General features: G+C 38.6%; 1 protein-coding gene across 1 annotated transcript; it reads right to left on the reverse strand.

Moving 5' to 3' along the window:
- Positions 1-576: 576 nt before the first annotated feature.
- Positions 577-15,460, reverse strand: mlycd (malonyl-CoA decarboxylase). Its single transcript, XM_087798056.1, has 5 exons — positions 14,789-15,460; positions 10,963-11,075; positions 9,862-10,018; positions 9,424-9,576; positions 577-2,247 (listed from the first exon to the last, which is right to left on the reverse strand). Exons 1-5 carry the CDS (start codon positions 15,413-15,415, stop codon positions 1,702-1,704), a joined length of 1,596 nt encoding a protein of 531 aa, XP_087654182.1. The 5' UTR covers positions 15,416-15,460; the 3' UTR covers positions 577-1,701.
- Between the last annotated feature and the right edge of the window lie 1,434 nt (positions 15,461-16,894).

Genomic DNA, 16,894 nt, shown 5'->3' on the forward strand with positions numbered 1-16,894 from the left:
CCGAACACATGGTTTTCTCAAATCAATGTAGATAAACGTTTAAGCAAATATATTGGTGAAGATGCCAGTGTAAGATTAGATAAGAAACAGAGGTTATGGACGTTGAAGAAAATGAATTTGTTGAAGTATGTAAATTGGTAAAATATGCATTTTGTAGATTTTTGGCCTCTTGTGTGAATGACCCCTGGTGTACTGTGTCACACTTACCCAACATTTGTAATTTCCAAGACTAAGCTAAAAAGCTTAAATGTTTTTGTTGCTGTCCTGTAATATTTGTAATGCTAAAGAAGGTAAATAAGATGATAATGCCAATAAGATCCTTGGCAGATGTCTGCGCTCTCAGGGTGCTTTTCCATTTTCAACATAACAGGACTAAAACATCCATTTCAAGAACTAATTTACTTTCTGTTGGGTTTAGTTAAGTAAATATTTGTTCCACTTTAATATAACAGTAGCTTATTTTATTTTATCATCTTTAATTTAATCTAATGTATACGGTATTACACAAGCTGTTTTTACAACATGGGCAATAAATCGTTTTATGATCCTGATGTTCAGAAATGCATCTTATAAAGATGAGTTTAAACTTTTTATTGTGAGTTACATAACCACCTTCTGTGGGAAGGAAAAGTTCTTTAATTTAAGAGTTTGTGAATCAGATGCTTTTACAGTAAAAAAAACAAAAACAAACTTGAAAGAATTTGTGGCAAATCACTTTTGAATTTAATTACTAAAAGCAAATCGAGTTTCTGATACAGTGTTCATCTTATTACATCGACAGGACCTCAGGAGATACTTCAACTCTCAAGGGCATCCTTTAAACAACTCCCCTGTTTATTCCTTCCTCTTTTCATCACAACAGAACACCATCAATCTAGCCATTTACTTTAACTTTATTTCTCACTCCATTAGTTTCTAGGACACCGAGCCGTGCACTGAACTAAAAAAAAAAAGAGAGAAGGATGACAGACATTGTGTGTGGGGGCGGAGGAAGGGAGGGAGGAAGGGAGGGGATAAAAAGAAAGTTTAGCTCCTCGGAGACATAAAATGTAATTTCACAGTCAACTTGCTGTGATACATTATTTCACAACAATGGGATGTGGGCTGATATGAGCCCAGCTTGGCACCTGTACGGAGCAGTTAGAACATCAGTGGCGCCTCTCGGGAGAGATCCGTGATGTGTGTGTGTCGGCGAGGAGAACCTTGCCTGGGCACGCAAAAGGGATGGAGCCCATGTGAAAAACAAGAGCTTGCATGGAAATATCTGTTGTTTCATAGGAAATTAAATGGAAATCCCCCCCCCGCCAATCCCCTTCGGGGATATAAACACAAAAGGAAGTCTTTTTAAATCCAGAAGTCCATTCAGAAGAAGAAAAGTCTCAACATCATTTATTCCAGTAGCTGCACTCGCTCATGGCTCTCACCATTACACACACTGTTATCCAGGAACATGCTGCTCCATTGATAGATGCCTCGTGCTTCATTAGCTGCAGCCTGTGAAGCACTTACACAATATGAAACGGCTACTGCATCAACTCCAATGAGGCAAAACAAAAGATCCGAGCATATGCACCTCTGACGGTGCAGCCGGTTGAGAAGCACTGCAAAGTTTTTATTATTTGATGAGCAGTCAAAAATCTTTTTTTAAGCAAGAGCAAACATTTGTTCCCTCATGGAAACAGTGGATTGAAAGTTCCTGACTCAAAGTTTGCTGCTTTTTTGAAATTGTGACACAAGCCCCAGCACTTGATCCGACGCGGTGATCACTTTACTCTGCAGGTAGAGGGCGCTGTTCGACGATGTCTGGTTCAAGAAGTACCGATAGTTGACCATGAGGCTGCAGGAATTGGCGACGCCTCTGGGGCTGATGTCCGCCAGCCAGTTAACACGCCACATGGTGGCACCGTTTTGCAGGTGGAAGTTGGCCACCGGGTTGAGGGCGTAGGCGCGTCTCTTCTCGCCGTAGAGGTACCAGGCGCAGAGTCGCATCAGGACGGGCTCCAGGACATGCGTCAGGCGTTCCGAACGCATCCACTCGCCGGAGCTGACTAGCTTTCGGAGTGAGTCCATGGCCAAGGTTTCTGGCGCTGAGTCGATGGCTTGCTCCACTTCTCGCCACTCTTGCTCGGATAGGAGGTCGGAACCAATGCCTTCCTTCCTGTACTGGGTGAGGAGGCCTTGCAGCCAGGACGAGAAGCCAGGGATGGGGGAGAGGCTGGAGAACTTCTCCATGTGCGGGAATTCGCTCTGGAAAGGAAGAAGATGATGACGAAGAGTAAGTAAATCGTTTGTTTAACTTTTAATCCTCAGAGCCTGTAATAGTAATGGGTTGATGAGGCCTCAATAAACAGCTGTGTAGTAAGTAAGTAAGTAAGACTTTATTTGTAAAGAACTTTCCTCAGACCAGGGTCACAAAGCGCTTTAACAATCAAAAACAATACACAGTTAAAAAATATACTTAAGGCCAAGATAACATCTAGACAAATCCAGCAGTGAGTCCGGAAATCCATCAAACACAGAAGGAGAGGAATATCATTCCAAAGCTTAGGAGCAACAGCCTTAAAGGATTTCTCTCCTCTGGTCCGGAACCATGTTCAGGAACCATCAATAGATTCTGATCCAAAGACCTAAGAGCCCGAGCTGGGGTGTAAGGCCATGAATAGCTAAAAAGTAAGAACCAGAATTTTAAAATGGATCCTGAAAGAAACTGGCAGGGAAGAAGTGAATAGTTTTAAAGCATCGGGGAAATGTGAGTTCTTCTACTAGAGCGGTTCAGAATTCCGCTGCAGAGTTTTGTATTAACTGCAGGCGAGACAGCTCTTCCTGTTTAGACATGAAAATAAATTGTTACAATCGTCTAAACGAGAAGACATGGATTGGATTTTCAGCTCCAGACTGTGTTGTGACACCATTTTCCTAAGTTTAGAGATTTCTACACTGTATGTAATATCATGATACCGTTTCTTCACTTTGAGAGGCTCTCTGCTTTATAATCATTGCTTCTTATCTATTAATTCAATGAAACCTAACCTGGCAACATCTAAAAACATAACGTGTCATCATTTAGGGGTGGGGCATCGGGGGTGGGGGGTGTCTGTAAAAAGACTACTCATTTAATCAATGCTTGAAAAAAATGCTTACAATAGATAAAGCCTTTTATCCTTAAATTGGAAAATTAAATTTGAATGCTTGTTTAAAGCTTTGATTGTATCTTGCCAGTATTATCATTACCTCTCCAGCTTATCTTTGGTCTACATCAAGACATTTGTTTATCAGAATGCCGCTAGATATTAATGCGTATTCCCTCGATGTCATCAAATTTCTCACACCACACAAGATGATCCTGCAGATCTAAGTTGATGAATAATTGAGGTTAAATCTAGTTTTATTTGTTTGTGTTATGTCCTTCTAGGCCTAATACAAAGGATAATTGAAGGTTTTGAACATGTGCACAAAAACACTATTTGGACATTCTGATCCATGAGAAACTTTCTTGGTTCCAAACTCTACGTGTATGTATACCACTGCACCAATGCGCTGCTCTTTGAGATCAATGGTACATATCCAGCCTGTGCCTCTTTCAAAGTATCCTCTTCATCAGTCCCCAATACATTCACCTTTAACGCTCTCCTGGAGTCTTAGCCAGACCTCCCTTCCACCTCACTACTTTCACCCAAACATGACACCCCTCTCTCTGCTGATCCTTGTGTTCTGGCCTTCAGGCTGATAAGACGAGAAGTGATGTGACAGGCACAGGAGGGAAGAGCTGCAGATGAAAGTAAAGTGTCGGATAAATCCTCAGGAGGCCCGCTTATTTTTGGTTGCAGGATTGTTTTTTCCTTAACATTCCTCAGGAATGTAATCCAACTTTATTTGTCTCATGTTTCCCATTAGAATTGAGACTAATCTTGTTTTAATGAAGTGTTCAAGCTCTATGTCAGACGCCGTCTTAAAAAGAGATGCAAAATGTTAATTCAGGGTTTTTTATTTTATTTTAAGTTATGTTGGATGAGCAACATTAGCTTAGATATAAAATACTCTTCAGCTCAAAGTGAAAGTACACCGTCTACACAGGAAGCACCGAGAATATTTAGCCGGAGTACCTCCTGGGTGTGTCCCAAATCGCCTACTTCTGCACTAACACTTAATATTTTAAGAGCACAAGAGCAAGTGTTCGAAAATGTAGAAAGCAATGAGCACTCAATTGACGCACTCAAATGGCCAGAAAATCGAGTGTGGATCGATGGACACTGACGCTAAACGGAAGCTACGTCACTGACGACGCGTCTTCGGAGCAGATACCGGCGTAAATGTCCCAATTTTAACACAAAACCACACAACCAACAACAGTAATAACAAAATAAAACACAACTTAATAACTGGTTTTGATCGTCGAAAATCGCTATCAGCGTTAAAAAGTAGTAGAAGAAGAAGCTGTTGACTTATTTCCGGTAAGTACGTAGTGTTTGATTTGAGACAGTACTACCCTGCACAAGTAAGTGCACTGAACTGTAAAGCATTGCACTTTAAAAAGAGCGCGATTTGAGCGCACGTCTGTGCAGCATGTTAGGATTTTAGCTTTTGCTACAAATAAAATTAAAATATAGACTTTATATTTATGTTTTTCCAGAGCAATTACTCGAGGTATGACAACAAAAGGGACATTACAGACAAGCAGTATGGAGGTAGTTGGATGTTTTAAAAACCGATCACCTAGCACGACCCACTACATTAAAATAAACGTACATTTTTGTCTATAACTCTAAAAAAGGAACAGATTACCGTGAAAATAATCCCAACTACTTATATATGAGGGTGTGTAGGAAATGAGTTATAAAGTAGTAAATCTAGCGACACATAAGCCCTGAAACCCTGTTATGGTGCGATCCAGCTGTCAGGATAGGTTGAAAAGAAGAAAAGCAAGAGACACCTGCACCCATCCCCTTAAAATCATGACAGTGACCTTTTCTTTCCACCTTAATCATCCATCCATCAACACAGCAGCCTCTCTCTATGGCTCCCATGCTTCCCTCTTCACTCTGACAAGTGGATGGAGCACAGTCAAAAAGTCAAAGTCTCTGAAGATAACGGGAATAAATCGCGCGGCTCTACCCTTGCATCTGTCAGAATCAAGGACCAAAGTCTTTGTGAGTAAAGTTTTTTATCCCTCGCGATGCATCAGCTCTGTGACTGGGGAAGCCTCATGCCACTAGACAGCAAAGTTCAGTGAATCCCAAAGAAATATGTGTTTGTTTTTTATATTTCGTAGTTTACTTTGTTCAATAAATGTTTTGGTGACCCCCAACTTAGACCATCCTTTCATGCAATATATTCTTGATGATCTTGATAATGATGAGTCCAACTCACGCAGATACATTGATCACTGACAAATTTGCACACAATTTATACTTTAACTCGAACACTACACTTGGCTTCTCCCTTCTGATAGAGTATCTGTATAGTAATTTTTAACTTTTCTTTTATTTTTGTATTCTGTACAGAAGTAACTACTTCCACGTACAATCTTGTCTTTTGGAGGTTGCCAGAGCAAGTTGAACTCATCCACTTATATAATATATTGAGTGAAAACCTCAACAATACAATTTCTGTTGATGATGTCTGAAAGGTCTTTTGTTTTGATTAGTAAATATGAAGACACTTGTTTCAGTTTATTAAACAAATAAACCTGTAAACTAGTGAAAATGAGGGGGAAACAAAACGCTATTATTTATTTCTTCGCTGTTTTTTTTATCTGAAGGTTGATATGTGAGGCAATCATAGCCATCCGTCAGCCCGTGCTAAATAATATAGCATAATATAATATATATATATATATATATATATATATATATATATATATATATTTGAAATTCATTAATTGTTTAAAATATTTTTTGTAAACTATATATTAAAAATGTTTCTACAATTAACCTGTTACCCATTTACGCTGTGTTAATTTTGTGTTTCAATTACACTTCTGGACGCCAGATGGCAGCAGAAATTACCTCCTCTGCTGCAAAATCAACATTGTAATCCAGCGATGACTGAGGACAAGAGGATACAGTAGACTCAAGCAGCTTTTAAAGCAGTCAGTTATGACTTTGTCAAGTCATGGGTTCTGTGAACGCTGTAACACAAGAGTAAAGTACTCGGGCAATACTACAAATACATTGTATTTGCTCCTGTTTGCAGCGCCAGGTTTTGCCAATACACACCCCTACGAGTTACCGTTTGGCATGAAAGTGAATTTGTACATCGGCAAAAAAATGTTTTTATTAAGGTTTATGTAATAAATATTTAGTATATTTAAATAAATAAGCTACAAATAAACAAATCTACATCATGGGCGAACCTTTTGCACCATGCCTGCAATCCTCTCTTCATTGCCCTAATCTCTGTCCATTCCTTGGCTAAAAATGTCATACTGAAGTAAAATGAGACAAAATTCAATAGATTCAGGAGGTTATCTATAAGTTGAAGAGTAAATAACAAAAGGTTACATCATGATGGCTTTTTCAATCCATTAGAAAATCCAGCTCTATAGGATAAGTGGTTCGGAGGAGTGCAGATATTCCCTGTATCCATGATTATCTGTTGTCAAGTTGCCAAGGCTACTCTTTTCATCATTGCTTCTTGAGTTTCTCTGAATCTCGCTAAAAGTAAACATGTTTGACAAATCCTTTTTTTTTTTTTTTTTTTGAAGATCATTCAGATGACTCGGGTCTAGCTTTTGTACCAGACTTGAATAACTTGAAATATCTATAATTTAAATGTCAGAATGTTACATTAACAATGGGACTCAGTCAGGGTAATAGTATTTTAGTGAACTTGTTTTACTTCAACTTGCAAAAAAAACAAAATGATGAAACACTGAAATGAACGACATGTATACATAACAACCCACAGAAAATAACAAAAAAAAAGGACTTACTGAACCGTATGGTGCCATTATTAAAAATGTCAATCAGTGACAAGCCTGCAGCTATTACGTATGTGCTACGGATAACTTAAGTGGAAGAAGCAAAGAAACTGAATTTTTATGGGGATACAATATAAGCAGCTATTTCCCATCTGCCTACCAGAGTGGATTCTGATCTCCCGTCGAAGGTTCCAATCATTGAACAAGTGCTATAGCTGGCCAGACATGAAAGGCTTTTATTTGCTGCACTTCAGGAGGGATGGATATGATTTAAACATCCCTGCTTTATAGTTGTGTGCTTCCATGATTGAAAAATAACCAAACTATGGAGAGATTGATGTTTTATTGCATGAAAAAAAGAAAGACGGAGCCATGTTTAAACGATTCAAATGGCAGTCAAAACAAAAAAAATCGCCTCTGGCTGCTGTATTTTCTGCATCACGGTACAACAGCAGATGTGCTGCACCTGAAGCCTGCCAGAGATGTTTAACAGAGAGCAGCACGAGAGTCAACACAGAGGGAAGTGTGTTTCTTATGTGCTGGTGTAAAAATAACAAACTGGGTGACGCTACATCAGGAAAGGGGTTCAGTTGAGCAGATTGATTGGTAGAAATCTCTATCTTTTCTCTCATAACATTCTCAATACAAGAGTTTTAGATCATTTTCTGAGCTGATATTAATATTTTGATAATGAAAGCATTTATTTACAATATATAAGAAACTATAGGCTGGTCACGAGGGCCGGCTCTGTCCTGGGCCGCTCGCTGGACTCGGTGGAGGAGGTGGGAGAGAGGAGGACACTCTCCAGACTATCCTCCATCAGGGACAACACTCTCCACCCACTGCACCTGACCGTGGAGGAGCTGGCCAGCTCCTTCAGTGGCAGGCTCAGGCAGCCCCAGTGTAGGACGGAGCTTTATAGAAGGTCCTTCATCCCAACTGGTGTCAGGATATTTAACTCTCTACTTTAAATATCCTGATGCTAATCCGTAGTGTGTCTTTCCTCTCGTGTGTTTTATTTTATTTTTTACTTTTTTTGTTTTTATTTTATTTTATTCTATTGTATTTTGTTAATAGTGTTAAATTTCTAATTTTGTAAATAATTGTATATTTTTAAGATCTTTTTTATTTTATTTTGTATTATCTCATTTATTTTTTCATTTTTTTCCTTGCACTTTATTTTTTTAAACTGCGCAGTTGTAAAAGTGTGTTTCCCCTCTGGGGATGAATAAAGCTTTTCTATTCTATTCTATAGAAGGTTATTAACATGTACATTTTACCTAAAATACAATTGCTTTAAAGGGGAACTAATTTGTTGATTTAAGTGCGTCTTAAATAGATGTTGGACTCTATTGTACTCATCAGAATGTGTGTCTGTACAAAACTCTCTTTTCAATTAAATATACTGGTGATAATGGAGTCTGTTCTCGTAACCTCTTGTTCGCCGAGATTTCAGACGGAGGAGAACTTTATAAAGTAATAAGTTCAAAACATGGTCATGATGAGAAACTTACTGCATCTTGGAGAGGAAGACTTCATTATTTGAAACATGTGAGTCAGGAGAGTTGGGTTTTCATTTAGGTTGCCCTTCAAATCAATTTAAATGATGTAAAATAAATTAAGGAAAGCACTCAGAGTGTATGTATTAGAAGTGTATTGTCAATATAACATTTTCCTAAATAGTTCTTCGTTTTTTTAGAATAAAACAAGATAACATTCTGCATTAGAAATATGTTTAACATCATTAATATTAAAAATTAATTTAAGTGCAACTAATGTTAAACCCCAACTCTTCTGACTCACTCACATGTTTCAAATAATGAAGTCTTCCTCTCCAAGAGGCAGTAAGTCCCTCATCATGACCATGTTTTGAACTTATTACTTTATAAAGTTCTCCCCTGTCTGACATATTGGCAAACAAGAGGTTACGAGAGCAGAGTCCATTATGACATAATAATGGGCTTCACTCTTCCACCAGCCAGCTGTATTCACGTCCACTTTCTTTGTCCGAGTATTGTGCGACAAATCTTTCTTGACCAATCACAGCAGAGTGGGAGTGGTTGGAAGATTTCATCCCCAGAAAAACAGTGTTTTCAGTAAATATTTAAATGAAAAGAGAGTTTTGTACAAACGGATGCATACTGATGAGTACAATAGAGGTCCAAGATATAGTTATGAGACACTTAAATCAACACATTAGTTGCCCTTTAATGTTGCGATAAATACCAAGATAATATATGTAATAAATATTTAATAAAAAAGACTACAACAGTGTTTACCTTGAAATAAACAGGATGTCAAAATACTGTACATTTACCATGGAGTAACTAAAATTTTGGTTCTGGTTCAGACCTTTAGTTGAAGTAAAGTGCATGGAAGTGCATCACCATCTACAGTCTATAAATTGAACTCTGAATCAACTCTAAAAATATTTTTTAGTGACACAGGAGTTAGATTGTCTTCTCTATTTCTCGGACTATCAGATGGTTTAACTCTACACCTACCTGTAGTTCTCGCACCACCCTTTTGATGAGATAGTTGCCGAGTTCCACCCCTTGGAGTCCGGCCTGAGTGGAGGATATGGAGTAGAAAATGGCGGCGTTTATCTTGTTAATATCCTCGTTTTGGTCGACGGTTGCAATCTCGCGAACAATGCTCTGAAACAACAACAACAAAATACTTCAATCAAGTCTTTGAGTTTTCATCTTAATATTTGAATGTCTCTCCGTGGAACTTCTTAAAAAACAGTCCAGTGTTAACACTAACATTTACCTCATGTCAACTATGGTACTATTCCTCTGGCAAGCATCTGCAGTTACCAGGTTTTAAAGGCGTGTACGTGTTTTCTTCACACACCAATAATCCATTTGTAAGGTAGGAGAGTACGGAAAATATCAAATCCCAGATGTCCATCCCAAGAGCCCACAGCTATAGCCACTAACCTGTATATTGTCCGATATATCTTCAGTGAGAGCCACGTGTAACACGACCAGAGGCTCTCCAGGCATGGCGGCGTGAGTGAAGGCGTAGCAGCGACGGTACGGTCCGACCCGGCGCTTCAGGTCAGTCCAGTTTCTTATGGGATGCACAGCCTCGTACCTGGCACGGGAAATTTGATGAGGTTAGTCCAGATACTAACTCGAGGACAAACATTAAGGTATTGACTGTAAGAATGAATGTATAATTATGTTACTGACATTTTTATTATTGTGAATGATTATGAGTTTCACGTAAAAAAATAAATCCACCTAAAATAAGCACTCAACATATACGTTTATTGTGAGTTTTTTGACAAAGTTTCATTCAAATATTTTTATACTTTAATAATACACTATATATTTTTTAAAATATTTCAATTTTATAAAAAAATAAGTTGAGAGTATAGTACAGGGTGTTTAATATGAATTTATCAGCAGGTTCCACTGTCAACAAAAAAATAGATCCATCTGAAATTAGCACCTAATATGTTTAATATTTTTAGTTCGTTTTTAACATTTTTTAATTCAATTAATTACTTTAGTTAAGCCTTTAATACTATGCAATACATTTTGTGATCGATTTAATTAACCTTTAATTGAGAGTATTTCTTTCATATTGCAGGTAAATTAACCTTTACCACCCTGAAATAAACATATGGATTCTTGCCTTAACTAGGAACATACTTTTTGCAGGTCATATGTGTTTATAACGTAATAACAGTTTGTTTGTTTTGTTTTAATTTTATTATTTAAAGGGAGAAATTGAACCATTTTTTTTCAACCTGAATAAGTATTATTGTACATAGTATTATGTTTGAAAATATAATGGTAATCTTGGCATTCACCCATTAAAAGAAATATTAACAATTAATTTAAAACGTGTGTTTGTTAGAAAAAAATGAAAAATATAAAACTATTTCAGTTCAATTACCACAAGTCAGTTGTGTTTGGTGAGAGGTTTTCTTCAGCAATCAGTACTACTGGATTATTTTTTATTTCCTTTTATTGCAGTTGCGATTAATGAAGAAAACATTTGCTATGCGCTCTCATTTTCATTCAACTTACTGGCTAATCTTCTGCAGGGTCTCACAGGGCGACTGCCAAGTGATCCTCTCAAGTCGCAGCAAACCCACAGAGAACCACTCGGAGAGCAGGCTCTTCAGCGTGCCATTCAAATCCTAAGTGAAGAGGAAAAGACAGCTTTGAATAAGATCCATTATTAACCCTGATCTGGTTCTGTGATGGGAAAAAGCCGTTAAAAAGAAAATAAAGTTTGATTTCGATATCTACGAGGGGCTGCCATTGTTGTTTTTATTAGACGCTGACGGACGTACCACCGCGTTTTATCACTTTATTACAAGAAAGCTTTTTCCATTTCCTGGGGGATTTCGGATGAAAAACTAGAGCGTTATTTCCATTTGATTGACAGCAGAATAGCTGGACTTAGATTGAAGGTTATAAATTGTTCTCCCACTATCTTACAGCAGGTGGTAGATTTATGGATACCCGTTTTTTTTTAATGTCTTTTTAGTATTTTTAAAATGATGAGTAATGATTTATCTCTGCTTTCTATGTGTACAGGAGGCTCTTTAATAAACAGCTGCCATTTGAAAACTGTCCTGTTCCCCAGGAAAGGTCATTCTTCATTTGAAGCAAATCTCCCACAAACACACAAACAAGCCCTTTACCTGCATGCCCACAGAGATACGCAAACACACAAAACATCTCTCTTATTGGCAGCTCCGCGGGGGCTTTAATATCAGTCGGTTCCATCTTGTCAATCATACGGAAATGGCGTGGTCAAACACGGTGCAAATCACTTTTGGATAAAAATTCTGCCCGAGTAGCAATCGACAACCGGGGTTGCTGCCGCGTTTTAGAATTCTACCCCACAAACATCCTTCAGACATGCATTATTCAAAGTGAATGGTTGAAATACTTCATGCTGGTCGAAAATCAGTTCAGAGTGAGAAGAAAAAGAAAGTGAAAAGTTCAACACAACTTCCATCTCCACTCCAAGTCTTATTCATGTGGGAAGTGCGTCGGGAAAAAAAAATACATTTTGAAGCCTCCGGTGATCTAAGATGGCCGACAATTTCCAGTCTTCGCCCATCACACGTCACAACAGCATGTAGCAACAGCCTAAAGCCAGTTATCCTCCCCACACAAAAAGGAAAACCAAACAGTAGCTTGAGCACCATTGACCTCAGAGAAGAAGTGTGGAAATGGAAAAGTCCAGAAGCCTCGGGTTGAGAGATGGATGAATGAAAACTGAAAGGTAGTACAGCAGATAAATAAATACGGCGCTCCATTAGAAAGAAAGTAAAGAGCCTTTTTCTGCCCGAGTCTCTAATCCAAGGACCCACTCCACCTTGAGCGGCAGTTAGATGGTGATTACATCAAGTGATGAGGAATGCTGGACTTGAACGTGAAGCCAAATGACCGCTGACGATCGGAGTGCTCGCAGACCAGAGTCCCTTTACTCTAGTGGGCAGCGCGCCACTTGGCTTTCCGGAGAGGGTGAAGCGGGATCGATGACACTTTAAGCAAGTTTGGCAGAGCAGGTGGAGTGAGGGAAAAAGCTTGTAAGTGGAAAGAGTGACGGGGAACATCAGAACTCAAACGGCTCTGGTGACAAGTTGAAGGAATTCATGATTACAATTTAAGGGCCCCTTTGTTTGTTTGTTTTTCTAAGCCGTCTGCTTCTTGCCCTAAGCTAGCCAGCATGTTCTCCATTACATACCAAAATAAAAATGTATGTTTTGTTCAATTGTACCACGATATGTACATATATTTCATCAATAACTTGTTTCTTGAAGTTGCTTTTCTGTAAACTAATGTAATTTACAAATTATTTGTTGCCATTTACGACGATAAATGACCTTTTTTATGACGATAATGATTAATAAATTGATCTTGGACCTCTTTTGTAATCATCAGTGTTTGTTTGGAAATATTTGCATTAGAAAATATACTCACTACTACATCTTTCTGAAAATTAAAGCTTGTGTACCACAATCGGTGAAACAACAACGGCTGATTTGTAGCGTGATTGACAGCCGTGATCGGTGGGCTGGGCGGCAAAGCATTGTGAGAGCCGATTTGGTCACCGTTGCCAAGAGGGTTGGGCTCCTTGTGCAATGTTGAGTTTGCAAGTTAAAATACATGTTTTTAATTTCAACCGCTGTCCACCTGCTTGTCGTAATTCTTAATGATTCATGTTGTTAAAATAGAGAGTTTAGAAAGTGAGTAAGAATGTGGAAAATGTTAATAGAAATTTGGGAATTCAATCACTAATGTAACCCCTGCAATAAACCTTCATTCGAAGTTACAGCGGCTTAAACAATTGTTTTTAATTTATATATCTTTACGGGTAACACTCTCCAGAGGACACTCTTAAGTGATTAAAAACAGAGAAAAGCATATAATGCAGGAAATCGATCTGGAAGTTGAAGAAGGAAATAACAATGCTGCATGTAAGCTTATTACGCATGTTTCTCACCAGGTAACACTTTATTAAGGGTGATGCCGTCAGAAAATATAGCATCTTGCCTGGCTGGTTGAACTGTTGATCTCTAATTGCTTATATGGCTAACATTGTTGTCCATTTAGGTAAGTCGTAAGTCCTTTTGGCAAAATAGAAATTGGTTATAATTATTGGAAATGGTTATTAGCAGAGCCCACTCAAGTTTGAAATGTCAATGACTCTATAAACCCACCACCCTCCCTTCTTCCTATACCTACCTACCCCCGCCTAGAGCCACTAAAAGAAAAATTCCATCGCAACCTTTTTTTTTAGCTCAATCAATTCTGGCAATAGCAAGAAAGATTGCTGCAAGCCACCAAACTAACGGTGGTCAGCACAGAGAAGGAGTGCAAAGCCAGTGGGTAGTCATGACCTTTGTAAGCAACAAAAAGGTTGCAAACGCGCGGAGGTATTGAGATGAATTACGGCTGACCAACTTCTCAGCAGGTATTAAATAATTATTGAACAAAAGAGGAGAGGACGAAGCCCAGAGGCCACTGCGGGGCAGGTCCTCGGTGCTCCTGTTGTAGCAGGCGAATGGATGTTTTTTAAGGGTCTTGGATTAAACTGCAACAATAAAAATCAAAAAAATAGAGATTGATTTATTATTTAATTCACAAAAAAAAAAGTTTTTTAATCATATATTATGCAAATAAAAGTTAAATCAGAAACTCTACCACTCAATTTGCTCAAAAAAATGTAGATCTTTATCTCCATTATTGAACCCAGCGTACGAAAAACGGATTAAACAATCCAATTTATTTACATTAATTGATGTTGTTGCAAAATAAGGTCAGATATACACAAAATTATCTGACACTATTTGAATTTGTTTAATGAACACAGGGTAGTAAAGTTTTCATTTTAACTTTATAACATTTATTTAAGTATTTTTGTTGCGTATTTCAACTTCATTTCTCTTACATGTTGTGGATGGGATTTCAACTAACCTTTCCTCCACTTCTACTTTACAGAACCTGAATCCCAGCATGTCTATTTTAAACGTGGACTAAAAGAGCACGTCTGTAAGAGGATATGACCACCTTCATTTTTATTTTTTTTATTCGGGGGCGATCATTTGAAATGTGCTTCTAAATAAATCTCTTAGATAATAAATGCTTATGTTGGTGATCAGGATCACTACCTTATACAGACTCTAGGGGGGAAACTGGGGCAAAGGGCACAGAGACTTGTGATGAAATGTCAACCATGCAAAGGGCATGTGAGAGGAGTATGTCTGACTTATGTCCCACTTCCACTGATGCCGCCTGACACGATGTGTTATAATAACACTATGATTACCAATACCAAACGCGAATGACGCGAATGACGCACACGGGCACCCGTAGAGAATGTAAACATTACCCTTATGTGTGGACTCTCGCTCGACTTTGACGAGAGGATCTCGAGAACATCCGCCCTGAGATCCACCAGAAACTTCACTCCTCCTTCCACCCTGCTGATGTGGCTCAGCAGCTGCTTGTACCGAGGCGTCAAACTGTATCGAAGTCTGTCCTCCACCTGGGAAATGGTGGCGAGATCCCGCAGCTGCGTGTCCAGCAGCTTCCCCGCGAACTCGGACGCGCTCTTGTGATCCACGCCGAAGTCCTGCGAGAGTCTGGCCAGCAGGTCCCGCTTGTCGTCCTGGTCCAGGCTCCCGTAGAAGCGCATGAAGTCCACGCTGTGGGACTCTGGCGGGGGCGGACACTTGTCCCTGGTCTCGTAGGTCGGTAGAGGAGCGACGACCCTGGTCAGGATCTCGTCCATGCCTGTGGGACAGCGGCGGCTACTGCTGAAGTGGGAGGTTGTCCGCAGGACCACAGCTCCGTCGGCTCGGTGTCTCCAGCAACGAACGCTGACCCGGAACGCTTTAAACACTGAGAGAGATCGCATCGTACAGAAGGTGTCAGTCTGGAGGCCGCGACCAGAAAAACACATGACACCACTTCCGGGTCTCTTAAAGAGACAGTAAAATGCACACGTTAAATACATATAATAATAACGAATTAAATTAGGAAAGTAAGTAAGTAAGTCATTTTTATTTGTATAGCTTTTCCAGACCAGGGTCAAAAAGCGCTTAAACAATCAAAACAATACTCAATAAAGTATATACTTTAAAGGGCAAAATAAAACTGATAACACAACAGGAGTTCCAGAAAATCAAGGAAAAGCCTGAACAAATAAAAGTGTCTTAAGATGTTTCTTAAAGGAGTCAGTAGACTCCATCAAGCGCAAAGAGAGAGGAAGATCGTTCCAAAGCTTAGGAGCAACAGCCTGAAAGGATTTCTCTCCTCTGGTCCTGAGCCGTGTGCGTGGAACCATCAGTAGATTCTGATCCACAGACCTCAGAGCCCGAGCTGGGGTGTAAGGCTGGATCAGATCAATGATGTAAGGAGGAGCCTGACCATGAATAGATCTGAAAGTAAGAACCAGAATTTTAAAGTTGATCCTGAAAGAAACTGGAAGCCAGTGAAGAGTTTTAAGGATCGGAGAAATGTGAGTTCTTCTACTAGAGCGGGTCAGAATTCTCGCTGCAGAGTTTTGTATTAACTGCAGGCGAGACAGCTCCTTCTTGTTAAGACATGGAAATAAACAATTATTATAGCAACAGCTAAATAGCAGAGGAGTATATTTCTGCCTTGAAATGTTGTTTGCCAAACTTTTACATAAAAATAATAGTATGTAATAGTTCAGACCTGGGCAAAGTGCGGCCCTTTGACTGTATTTATGCGGACCTCGTAATGTCAAAGTATGATCATGTTTAAAATGGTTCTAATGCATTAACAAATGTATTTTGTATTTATTATTCATTTACATTTCAACATAACACTTATTTATACTTATACTTACATATACTTTTTGTGTGTAATTTGTTGAGTATATATTAATCCCTCAAAACATTTTTTATAAGTTAGTTGAATAAATGTTTTGAAAAGAACATATATTTTTTTATGTATTATTTTTTATTGTTTATCAAAAATTGCTGGCTATTGGTAAAAAACAATTTCCCAAAGGAGACCTCCTGAGGGATCAATAAAGTTTTACCTTACCTTACCTTACCTTACCTTATATACAAGAATGAAATTGCAGCTTATTTAGCTTAATAAAAGTCACGGCCAAATGACGAATGTCCTTTTTTTTAGGGATTTTTTCGTCTTTCTTTTTGCTTGACGGCCCCTAACAACATTCACATAATTTAATGTGGCCCTTGAAGAATTATAATTGCCCACCTCTGTAGTAGTTGGTGCTTGGTTCTGTTTTCTACTTCTTTTTTTTTATGTTATCGTATTTCATTAAGTTATTCTGCAAAGACACCACAAAATAAAATCCCATTTCATGTTGACATGGTATGAGACATAGCACTGAATCCGTATTGGACCAAAACAACCTCTAATATTACTTACTTACTTACTTACAAAGAAAGTTTAGTTTTTTCTGTGGTTCTTTTGATGTCTTTGATGAGGTTTTTAG

This window comes from Callionymus lyra, chromosome 8 (genome assembly GCF_982586985.1).
Source record: "Callionymus lyra chromosome 8, fCalLyr1.hap1.1, whole genome shotgun sequence".
Lineage (NCBI taxonomy): Eukaryota > Metazoa > Chordata > Actinopteri > Syngnathiformes > Callionymidae > Callionymus > Callionymus lyra.

Coding starts and splice junctions, on each gene's coding strand:
- mlycd (XM_087798056.1), bottom strand. CDS start 15,415: ATGTATTTAACGTGTGCATTTTACTGTCTCTTTAAGAGACCCGGAAGT. Junction 10,019..10,962: donor ACCCTGCAGAAGATTAGCCA/GTAAGTTGAATG, acceptor TTCCCGTGCCAG/GTACGAGGCTGTGCATCCCA. Junction 9,577..9,861: donor ATATATCGGACAATATACAG/GTTAGTGGCTAT, acceptor TTGTTGTTTCAG/AGCATTGTTCGCGAGATTGC.